Source organism: Hordeum vulgare, chromosome 1H (assembly GCF_904849725.1).
Source record: "Hordeum vulgare subsp. vulgare chromosome 1H, MorexV3_pseudomolecules_assembly, whole genome shotgun sequence".
NCBI classification, from domain to species: Eukaryota; Viridiplantae; Streptophyta; class Magnoliopsida; order Poales; family Poaceae; genus Hordeum; species Hordeum vulgare.
Window position 1 is genome coordinate 2317443 of NC_058518.1, and position 12815 is coordinate 2330257.

The following is a 12815-nucleotide window of genomic DNA, read 5'->3' on the forward strand; positions in this document are numbered from 1 at the left end:
CAAGTGGATCCATAATCTTATTTCAGAATCTTATTCTCTCTCGTGTAAGTGATATAATGCGTGTTATTTAACAAAAACAATTTGGATTTATCGAATCACCCATCAAAAAAATACGATTGTCCTTCCCGTATTTGTGTTTTAACTTAAAATTTCACGTGACAGTAGAACATCATTCTCTTAACATCCAACTTTATTTTTTTTCTTCATATTTTATGGAAATACTGTTTCGATGAAGTTTTCTTTGATTTTTTTGTTTTAGGGAAACTTTGAATGTTGATTTCCGTACAAGTGTCACTCGGCTCTATTTGCTGAGGCCCCCGAGTCATAAGCCCAGCCCACCCACACTTTTCTGTGGCCCTGGAATTGTAAGCTCAGGGCTCAGCAAAGCCCAGACTTTGCCGGTTTGTTTGCATCTTCTCTGCATTTTCCTCTTCGCCCAGGTCTCCGCCGGCCGGCCGGCCGCCACCGCCACCACCCTTCATCCAAGGCCTCTTGCTGCGTCTGCAGAGAATCTCCCACCTCACCACCACGACTGCTCTCCGTCCGTCCGTCCCTCCTTCCGTCCACGGCGTCAGCGGAACCAGCGGCGCGGCGGCGGCGGGCAACAACAACAGCGACGAGTCCCGCTTCTTCACCTCCCGTTCGTCACTCGTTCACCCGCGGTAGGTAGGTACTCTTCACTCGTTCCCAATCTTCCCCCCCGTTCACTTGCTGGCTGCCCCCAAATCTCGGCTCTGTTCAAATCTGTTTCTGCATCTTGTGTTACAATTTCTTTTAGCTGTTGGTATAGTTTTACATGGGGGCAAGCAGAATCAAACGGCGCAATTGATTTACAGATCAACTTGCAAAATAGAGTAAGTGAGATCAACTTGCAACTGGGTGGCACTCTTTGCAATGCATAAAACAAACAAGTGCCATGAGCTCATGACTGACAAGAATGAAAAATGAATCACCTTTCTTCCTAGTATTGGGTGACAAGCATGTGATGCATCGAACGTATCTGCACAAAATTATTTCCTTACCTGCAAGTGGACGTGTTGATAATGGCAGTGCGCATGCTGTCTCAGATGGCTGTCGGTGCCTGCATCGCTAATGTTCAGGTTAAATATTCTCAGGCTGTATCCATACAACCGCTGTAAGTATATTGTAAACATCCAGGTCAAATATTTTCAATACATTTTAGAGTGGAACAAATAAGAGGATGTAGGGACAAAATCACGTAATCCAAATGATTGATACTTTATGATAAGAGGAAACTAATGATGCAAAAAAGGAGAGAATGTACACATTCAGGTTTAAATATATTCAATAAAATTTAGAACTGAGAAAAAAGGAGAGAATGTAGGACCATGTCCAAATGGATGGAGCCCTTGATGACAAGCGGAAACAAACGATGAAATAGATCACTACTGCAATTGACATATACGTCGAGTGTCAAGGACACTCGGCAAAGGGCCAATAACCGCCGGCAAAGGCTTTACCAAGTGGCGCACTCGGCAAAGGGCACCCGACGTACACCCCTCAGGCAAACAGGAAATTTCCAGGAGCTAGGACACGGACACTAGGCAAAGGGTTTGCCGAGAGTTATAACCGGCCGTCGGCAAAGTAAAGTAGCTAACGGATCACAGACGGGGGCCGGCCGTTGCCACGTGTCACCGCCCTGACACGTGGGTCCAGAAATATATGTCCAAAGTTTCTCTCGGCAAAGACAACCAGTAGGAAAGCGCCACATGTCAGCCTCCTGACATGTGGGTCCGCATGCTACATCGAGCGCAGGCTTTGCCGAGAGTGTCACTCGGCAAGTCAACCCAATAGGAGAGCGGCGCGTGTCCGACACCTGACATGTGGGTCAGGGGGCTACGCCGGGCGCTAAGTTTACCGAGAGTAGAACTCGGCAAAGCTCCCCAATAGAAAAGCGCCACATGTCGACAACCTGCCATGTGGGTCCGCATGCTACGCCGAGAGTCATGTTTGTCGAGAGGAAAACTCGGCAAAGATACCCAATAGGAAAGTGCCATGTGTCCAACGCCTGACATGTGGGCCTGCTATATACGACGAGCTCCGTTTTAACTTGCTGGCTGCCCCAAAATCTCCGCTCTGCTCAAATATGTTTCTGCTCCAACACTCTCCACTCGCTCCCCTCCCTCTGCACTTGCTGGCTGCCGAAAAATCTCTGCTCTGCTCAAATCTGTTTCTGCATCTTCTGTTAGAATTTGTTTTAGCTTTTGGTATAGTTATGGCGCAATTGATTTACAGAACAACTTGAAAAATAGATCAAGTGGGATCAACTTGCAACTGGGTGCCACACTCTTTGCAATGCATAAAACAAACAAGTGCCATGAGCCAATGGCTGACAAGAATGGAAAATGAATCACCTTTCTTCCTCGTATTCGGTGCCAAGCATGTGATGCTCACGTGATGCATCAAACATAGTATCTGAAACGAAATTATCTTCCTAGCTGCAAGCGCAAGTTTTGTAATGCCGGTGCACAAACCCTCAGAGCTCAGACGGCTGTCGGTGGCTGTATCGCTAATGACCTGGTTAGATATTGCTCCTGTGATTGGCTCGAGAACACATCCCAGGCTGTACACAACCCTTTTGTCTCATAAAAATTCAGGTAAAACATGTTCAGTACAATTTAGAGTGGAAAAAAAAAGAAAGAGAATGTAGGGACGAAATCCAAGTGGATGGAGCCTTGGTGATAAGAGGAAACAAATGATGCGATAGATTTACATCTCAACCTGTAAATCATCATCGCCCTAGCACAAACGCCATTGATCAATTTAGCAAGTCCAGGAGCATAGCTATAGGACCATGACATCCACATGTAAACCATTGCATCACAGAGGAGCTCCTACGATAGCAACTAAACATGAACAACAACCTGCAAACCTTAGAATAGAATAGCATGGATCCACAACTACAGAGCTCAAGTAGGAACGGATGCATGAGTAGTGCATAGGGCATCGACCAGACAAGCACCACAGCAATATAGACACGGCCATGTCACATACAGTAGCCGAAGCAGAGGAACGGGAGGAAAACAGAGCTCACCGATGGAGGTTGCAGCCAAGACAGTACTCAGTGGGCGTCAGGGTTGCGCCCACATCCACCGCACCGCCACGTCAGAGTTGCGCCTCACTTGCTGGCTGTCCCCAAATCTTTGCTCTGTTCAAGTCTGTTTATGCATCTTCTATTATAATTTGTTTTACCTTTTGGTATAGTTTTACATCTATAACCCTCTTGCTGTCATGGGGGAACAACTTGCAAAATAGAGTAAGCGGGATCAACTTGCAACTGGGCGGCACTCTTCACAATACAATGGATAAAACAAACAAGTGCCATGAGCCCATGACTGACAAGAATGAAAAATGAATCAGTTTTCTTCCTCGTAATGGGTTACAAGCATGTGATGCATCGAACATATCTGAAACCAAATTATTTCCCTACCTGCAACTGGTCGTTTTGTTTTGTAATGGCTGTTTTGTAATGGCAGTACACGCTGTCTCAGACGGCTGTCGGTGCCTGCATCGCTAATGGTCAGGTTAAATATTGTTCTTGTGATTGGCCCGAGAACATATCTCAAGCCGTATCTATACAACCGTTGTAAGTATATTGTAAACATTCGGGTAAAATATTTTCAGTACATTTTAGAGTGGAACAAATGAGAGAATGTAGGGACAAAATCATGTAATCCAAATGATTGATACTTTATGATAATAGAAACTAATGATACAAAAAACGAGAGAATGTAAACATTCAGGTTTAAATATATTCAATACAATTTAGAGTTGAAAAAAAGAGGAGAATGTAGGACGAAGTCCAAATGTATGGAGCCCTTGATGACAAGAGGAAACAAACGATGAAATAGATTCAAAGCACAACTTGTATGTGGCCAACTGGGTGCCGATGCTGACCCCATGGCGTTGGTAGTATGCTTTGTAATGCGCATAACAAATGTGATCACCATGAACCCAGTGCCACGACTGACCAGATTGAAAAATGAATCGCTTTTCTTCATCGTATTGGGTGGCAAGCATGTGACTGCTCATGTGATGCTTCAAACGTATCTGAAACAAAATTGATCTTCCTGCCTCCAAGTGGAAGTTTTGTAATGGTTCACGCTGTCTCAGACGGTGTGGCTATTCGATTATTTTATAAAGCCTGCATCGCTAATTGCAACATTAAATATTTTTCTTGTGATTGGTTCGAGAACAGATCTCAGGCTGTATACATCCGTTCTACATTGTACATCTCAAGCACCATTCTCTTCTTGCTCACACCGTTCTCCACTACACTTGCCTGTGTTTGCATGTGCTGCGCGTGTGTTTCTTCTGAGAGTTCCAATGGCGGAGCTGGTGGCCGCCATGGCCATCCGGCCACTGGTGTCCATGCTGATGAGCAAGGCGTCCAACTCCCTCCTGGACCAGTACAAGGTGATGGAAGGAATGGAGGAGCAGCACAAGATTCTTAAGCGCAAGCTTCCGGCCATCCTCGACGTCATGACCGACGCCGAGGAGCAGGCGACGGAGCATAGAGATGGGGCGAAAGCCTGGCTCCAGGAGCTAAAGGCAGTGGCCTATCAGGCAAATGAAGTCTTCGACGAATTCAAGTACGAAGCACTCCGCCGTGAAGCCAGGAAGAAGGGGCACTACAGAGAGCTTGGCTTCCATGTAATTAAACTCTTCCCCACTCATAACCGTTTTGTGTTCCGTCACAGAATGGGTCGCAAGCTTTGTAGGATTCTGCAGGCCATTGAGGTCCTCATAGCAGAGATGCATGCATTTAGGTTCAAGTACAGACGACAGCCGCAGGTGTCCAAGCAGTGGAGGCAGACTGATTGTGTTATCACTGATCCACGAGAAATTGCCAGCAGATCCAGACACAAAGATAAGAAGAACATTATTGATATACTAGTTGGTGGAGCTAGCAATGCAGATCTCATAGTTGTTCCCGTCGTTGCAATGGGGGGCCTCGGCAAGACCACATTAGCACAACTCATATACAATGATCCTGAAGTTCAGAAGCATTTCCAGTTGTTGATCTGGGTATGTGTCTCTGACACCTTTGATGTGAACTGCCTGGCTAAGAGTATAGTTGAAGCATGCCCCAAGAAAAATGATGATACAAACAAGCTACCACTAGAAAGACTTCAAAATTTGGTCAACGGGCAGAGGTATATTCTTGTATTGGATGATGTGTGGAACAGGGATGTCAATAAGTGGGAACGGCTGAAGGTCTGCCTTGAGCATGGTGGTACCGGTAGTGCAGTGTTGACAACAACTCGTGATAAACGAGTTGCTGAAATTATGGGTGCAGATAGACTCTATGATCTCACTGTTTTGGAGGATATCTTCTTAAAAGAAATTATTGTGGATAGAGCATTCAGTTCAGAGAAGGAAAAGTCTCCCAAGCTACTCAAGCTGGTTGGTGAGATTGTGAAGAGATGTCGTGGCTCTCCTTTAGCTGCAACTGCACTCGGATCTGTACTTCGTACCAAGACCAGCGTGGAAGAATGGAAGGCCATATCATCTAGAAGCAGTATTTGCACTGAGGAAACTGGAATTTTGCCAATACTCAAGCTTAGCTACAACGATTTGCCAGCACACATGAAGCAGTGCTTTGCTTTCTGTGCCATATTTCCCAAGGATTACAAAATTAATTTGGAGAAGCTTATCCAACTATGGATCGCAAATGGCTTTATCCCGGAACATGAGGAAGATAGTCTTGAAACCATTGGAAAACTTATTTTCAGTGAGCTAGCATCAAGGTCATTCTTTCTGGACATAGAGGAAAGTAAAGAAGGGTATTATTCTGATATGGGAAAAGACTATTATACCATAACTACATGCAAAATCCATGATCTTATGCATGATATTGCACTGTTTGTTATGGGAAAGGAATGTGTCGTTGCAATTAAGGAACCAAGTCGAACCGAGTGGCTTTCAGATAGTGCTCGACATTTGTTCTTCTCATGTGAAGAAGCAGAAGGTATTTTGAATGATGCTTTGGAGAAAAAATCTCCTGCCATTCAAACACTGATATGCAATAGTTTTATGCTAAGCCCATTGCAACATCTTCTATCAAAATACAACACTTTGCATGCCTTGAAGCTCTGCCTGATAAGAAAATCGTTTCTACTCAAACCAAAGTATCTGCATCACCTGAGGTACCTTGATCTCTCATTCAGTGAAATTAAAGCACTTCCTGAGGATATAAGTATTCTGTATAACCTGCAAGTGTTGGACCTTTCGAATTGTCGTTATCTTGAACGGCTTCCAAGGCAAATGAAGTATATGACTTCCCTCTGCCACCTCTACACTCATGGATGTAAGAAGTTGAAGAGCATGCCTCCAGGACTTGAAAATCTCACTAAGCTGCAGACACTCACAGTTTTTGTAGCAGGAGTTCCTGGCCCTGATTGCAGTGATGTTGCAGAGCTGCAGAATTTAAACCTTGGTGGTCAGCTAGAGCTATGCCAGGTAGAGAATGCTGAAAAAGCAGAATCAGAAGTGGCAAACCTTGGAAACAAGAAGGATCTCAGTGAATTGACATTAAGATGGAGTAAGGTTGGCGAGAGCAAGGTGCTCGACAATTTCAAACCTCATGGTGGGCTGCAGGTTCTGAAGATATATTCCTATGGAGGAGAGTGCATGGGTATGTTGCAAACCATGGTTGAGATCCATCTTTTTCATTGTGAAAGATTGCAATTTTTGTTCAGGTGCAGTACAATCTTCACTTTTCCAAGATTGAAGGTGCTTACACTAGAACATTTGTTGGGTTTTGAGAGATGGTGTGAAATAGATGAGAAGCAAGAGAAACAGGCAATATTTCCTGTGCTTGAGAAGTTGTTTATTAGTAATTGTGGTAAGTTGGTAGCATTGGCTGAAGCACCCTTGTTGCAAGGACCTTGTGATGAAGGTGGTTATACATTTGTACACTCAGTGTTTCCTGCCCTAAAGGTTCTCAAAATGGAAGACTTAGAGAACTTTCAGAGATGGGATGCAGTGGAAGAGACTCAAGGAAAACAAATGTTGTTTCCTTGGCTGGAGGAACTATCAATTAAGAAATGCCCAAGGCTGACAGCATTACCTGAAGCACCATTGCTGCAAGGACCTTGTGGTGAAGGCAGTTATACATTCGTATGGTCAGCATTTCCTGCCCTAAAGGTGCTCGAAATGGAAGACTTAGAGAGCTTTCAGAGATGGGATGCGGTCGAAGAGATTCAAGGAGAACAGATATTGTTTCCTTGGCTGGAGGAACTATCAATTAAGAAATGCCCAAAGCTGACAGCGTTACCTGAAGCACCATTGCTACAAGTACCTTGTGGTGAAGGTGGTTATACATTGGTACACTCAGCGTTTCCTGCCCTAAAGGTGCTCAAAATGGAAGACTTGGAGAGCTTTCAGAGATGGGATGCTGCTACTGAAGGAGAACATATATTGTTTCCTCACCTTGAGAAATTATCAGTTCAGAAATGCCCACAGCTAGTAGATTTACCTGAGGCACCAAAACTTAGTGTATTAGAAATTAAAGATGGCAAGCAAGAGATATTCCATTGTGTAGACAGATATTTGTCTTCATTGAACAATCTAATATTGAAGCTAGAATACATAGAAATAACATCAGAGGTTGCTTGCACTTCAATTGTACCGGTGGAAAGCAAGGAGAAATGGAACCAAAAATCCCCCCTTACAGTTATGCAGTTAAGTTGCTGCAACTCATTCTTTGGAGCAGGTGCACGAGAGCCATGTGACTATTTTGTACATCTTGAAGAGTTGAAAATTGATAGATGTGATGTGCTCGTCCACTGGCCAGTGAAAGTGTTCCACAGCTTGGTATCCTTGAGAAGATTAGTGATTGCAGAGTGCAAAACTCTGGCTGGATACACACAAGCTCCTCTTGAGCCATCAGCAACTGAAAGGAGTCAATGCCTGCCAGGTCTTGAGTCTTTTAAGTTAGAAGATTGTGCAAGTGTGGTAGAGATGTTCAATGTCCCGGCATCTCTCAAGATAATGTATATTCGGTGGTGCCCTAAACTTGAGTCCATTTTTGGCAAGCAGCAGGGCATGTCCGAGTTCATTGAAGGTTCTTCTTGCTGTGAGGCGACCGTGCATGCAGCTGTATCAGAGTTGCCATCCTCACCCATGAATCACTTTTGTCCATGCCTAGAAGATCTATCTTTATTTCGATGTGGAAGCTTACCAGCGGTTCTAAATCTGCCTCAATCCTTAAAGAGATTAGATATGTCTCGCTGTAGTAGTATTCAAGTCCTGACATGTCAGCCGGGTGGGCTCCAGAAACCAGAAGCCACTACCTCCATAAGCAGAAGACCTATCCTGCCAGAGCCACCAGCAGCAGCAGCGACAGCTGCAAGAGAGCATTTACTTCCTCCCCATCTCGAATGTCTATTAATAGAGGACTGTGCTGACATGTTGGGTGGGACACTCCGTCTGCCTGCACCTCTCAAGAGACTATACATTATTGGCAACAGTGGGTTCACATCGCTGGAGTATCTGTCGGGAGAGCACCCCCCATCGCTGGAAATCCTTGATCTTGAAAACTGCAGTACCCTGGCATCCTTGCCGAATGATGCGCAAGTATACAGGTCTCTCTGGCGTCTTGAAATTACAGGCTGCCCTGCTATAAAGAAGCTCCCTAGATGCCTACACCAGCGACTTGGCAGCATCGATGACGATTACAAAGAACTAGATGCCCGTTATGAAGGTACACACGTCTTTCTGTCTTTGCCCATGTACCATGTCAACACTTTTGTGCAAGTTTGTTCAGACATCATTTGTGATGTTTGCAGTAATGGCATTTAAACCAAAGACATGGAAGAAAATACCAAGACTAGTCCGTGAGCGGAGGGAGGCTGCTCTAGAAGCCAGGAAATTCCAGCAAGCCATGCAGGAGTAAGCAGGGCGGAAACCACATAGAAACGCCATGGATTCTGTTTGCTTCGAATAATGTACTATTAGGTCGACTGGCTTAGCTGTACTTTGATTTCTATCTTGTTGAGATTCAGACATATGTAATGTGAATTAAGTCAGCTCCTTCAGCATCTGCCAGGTATCCGTTTCAATCAACACTTGAATGCAACGCTTTTCTTAAGAGTAAGTAAAGATTTACCTTGTGCTTTCTATTGTTATGTATGTAGTTTCGAGTCCTCTGGAAGGATGATGTGGATTTCTTGGATAACAGACTTCCCTAATGCTTGGCTCTGCTCTGCAACTCAACTAACTGTACTGCATCCGCTTGCAGTGTAGGGATCAGCAGCAGCTTAGTGTTTTCTCTACTGTCTGTCGTGTTGTTGTGTGTGAATAGCTTGCATCGCGTTACAATCTTTTGATTGTGGAGTCCATTTTGCAAGTTGAATTAGAGCTTTCAACTTTCTGAGGAACTATCTGCACTCTGCAGGTTCTGTTTGGAACCTGTGGAAAGATGACTGCTCTGCTCTGCTAGAGTGCTATTGGGAATACTGGTCTATCGCGCTCCATAGAGGATTGTTGGGGCGACTGCCCCGGGCCGAAGCAAGCATCGCCGAATAACATCCCAGGCCGGCCGAGACGGTCGGCTCTGGACTTGGTTCGCTGCTACAACAGGGCCAGCAACAGTTTATTCTTCACTTCCGTTCGTCATGTTCAGTCATGTTCGCTGTAGCCAGTCTAGTGTTGGCTAACTTAGCCTAGTACATGTTGTTTACTGAAGCTGTTGCATAAGCACACCAAGACTAGATTAATAATCCCTTTGCCGATCTCAAAATGAATCATGTCATTAGTTAGTTTTGTTGTGAATGTCCAGATCGATCTATTGCCTCCTTTTGTTCAGATGCTTGTAATGTGAATTAATTCATCTCCTTGAACATTTCCCAGGTTTAGAAGAAGTTGGGAAATATACTCACATCTGTGAGCTATATACCTAGTTTCAGTGTGTTTACTTGGTTGAGACATTGGCCTGTTACTTGTGTTAGACTGTAAAATTGACTTAGTGATTTATTTTCTCTGGCGTGCTGTGGTGTTGAGAATTATCTGTGATTTATTGTCCTACACCAGGTCGTCGGGTTGAAGAGCATGTAGCAAAGTAGATGTCTGAAATATCATGTTCTCTGCTTCTTCCATTGCTTTAGCAGTGTTATTTATTTTTTTGGGACGGATGGAGTATCAGTGTACAGTACTATTGATGTTTCAGTGTTGTATATCTGATGTTGTTTCAATTTTTCCCCTTTTTGTTGGTATCATGACATTGTTATGCAGCAGTAGCAATGGCACGGCTATTACATCCGAAGAGCTCTTTTTGTGCAGTTTCCAATCTGCTGTACCCATTCACAATTCTGGCTTCAGTTGATGGTTTATTAACTTTTGTGGCTACAATTCACAATTCATAGTCGGGTCAGTCGGTGAGTCGTCTGCCTCTATAGTACTGTTGTTAGCAACTTTAACTTTTGTGAAGTATATTAAATTACATGTCAACACTGTTTCTAGTAAAAAGTAGTAGCTACCAGCCTGCTAATCTGATTTAGTTCTTTATTTTCAGTTGATGGTTGGGGAGCAAGTTCCAAAAGTGTATGGTTCATGGTTGAGTAATAATAACTTGCTGATTGACATGCTCTCTACTCCCTCCCATCCTAAATATAGGTTTTTAAAGAGATTTCATTATGGACTACGTACGGATGTATATAGACATACTTTAGATATATAGAGTCATCCATTTTTCTTCATATATAGTCCGTTTAAAAAGACTTATATTTAAGAACGAAGGGAGTAGTCATAGGAGGCGTAGTACTAGAAACTGATTTAAACTTGGGCTATGGCATTCAGCATAGTTGCTTAGTTGAGTAGACATTGACCTTTGACTTGTTGACAAACTTTTTAAACCGTGATTTGTATATCTGTGTTAGATGCTGATGATGGTATCCGGCCGTGTCAAATCGGCCACAAATTGGTCGCCTGGGGAACAACGGGGGACCTTTCTCAGAAGCAGCAGTATGCAGGCACAAGTGGTGCCACATGCAAATGTAAGGCCAAATAATTGACTGAACCATCTCAAATATTCTAGATTAATTTATTATAAAAATCACTCTACTTAAAACGTTTGAAAAATGTTGACCAAGCATTTGAAAGATGTTAAATATGTATAGAGAAAATGGTTATCACGTATACGGAAAATTTTAATCAAGTATTTGAAAAATGTTGAACAAGTGTTTCAATAATGTTAAATGTGTATAGAAAAAATGTTGACCATGTATTAAAAATATAATGTAATTTATTTGATAATGTATATAAAAATATTAATCACGAATTTAAGAAATATTGAACAAGTGTTTAATAAATACTAATCAAACATTTGAAAATTTAAATGTGTATAGAACAAATATTTATCATGTATTAAAAAATGATGTAAAAAATTGATCATGTATATAAACATGTTAATCGAATATTTAAAAAATGTGGAACAAGTATCTGAAAAAAGTTAGATATGGGCATAGAAAAAATGTTGATAATTAGTTCAAAAATAACTAAATATTGCATTAACTTTTTTTATGCAAATCATTTGAAAAAATGTTGCTCTAGTGTTATAAAATTGTTAATCTTGTATTTGGAAAATGCTAATAGCACATTTGAATTTTTTAGAATTATGTATAAAAAATGTTGAGCATTTATTAAAAAATGTGAATCTTTGTTTGAAAAATGTTAATAAAGCATTTGAATTTTCTAAAAATGTGTATTGACATAGTTTTGACCATGTATTCAAAAAATGTTAATCTTGTGTTTGGAAAATGTTGATCAAGCATTTGAATTATTTTTTTAGAACATGAATAGAGAAAATATTGATCATGTCTTGCTAAATTTGTAGTGGAAAAATCTTGAATGCATATCTGAAACATGTTTTTGACATATAAAAAAATATAGAATGGAAGCCGAAAAAAAAGAAAACCAAGAAATGAAAACAGAAAAGAAACACAATAAACCAAAATAAAAATAAATAAACTGAAGAAACAAATGCAAAAAGAATGTAAAACCGATAAGAACAATCAAACAAAAAAAAATGAAAAAAAAATGGAGAAGTTTTAACAAAACAACTATTTTTAAAATCCAAAAGGTTCCCATTATATTTAAGAAAATTTCATATAAAAGCTCTCAACAATTATGTGTTGAGAAATGTAGTAGAAACCAAAAATGTCGCCCACAACCAGGAACACAATGAAGATACACCAACAATTGGGACCATGATCGTTACCTTTATCAAGTTGCAGCGAAAAAAGAACGTGGCGATGAAGATCGAGTTTGGAGTCCCTCGAACTGTACATAAACGATCCCGCGAACCACGTATGAACAGTCCCTCAAACATAAGACCGGAAGCACAGCCTCTTTATAGATTGCAAGTGTACAGTCTTCATATCAAATAGAGGAAGGCCACACAAGCATCTCCCAAGTATTTCCACAACTTTGCAGCTGGCCAGGCTCTGCGGCTTCTGCCTTTACGACGCCAGACGTCCTGCTGCTGCTCCTGCTCCTGCTTGGCGTCTACCATGGGTTCTGGTAACAACGATTGTGAGTTGTTAGTTTTTCATCCTTCGATTTAAAAACAGGCCGTCTCAAGCCCGACATCTGTCTTCCTTGCACCTTTCTCTTTCCCACTGATTCCACATTGTTCTTTTAGGAGACTGGATTTTCTACTCTCTGGTGTACCACACCCCAGTTTCAAAAACTAGGAAAAAAAACGTGATCAAACTAACTCCTAGACTATATCCGAAAATAGTTTAATAACTTGGAATCTTAACTGTATAAGAGATGGATTCTTTGCAAAACAG

General features: G+C 42.1%; 1 protein-coding gene across 1 annotated transcript; it reads left to right on the forward strand.

Moving 5' to 3' along the window:
* The first annotated feature begins 4332 nt into the window (after positions 1-4332).
* Positions 4333-8993, forward strand: LOC123402789 (putative disease resistance protein RGA4). Its single transcript, XM_045097077.1, has 2 exons — positions 4333-8728; positions 8814-8993. Exons 1-2 carry the CDS (start codon positions 4348-4350, stop codon positions 8918-8920), a joined length of 4488 nt encoding a protein of 1495 aa, XP_044953012.1. The 5' UTR covers positions 4333-4347; the 3' UTR covers positions 8921-8993.
* Positions 8994-12815: the final 3822 nt, after the last annotated feature.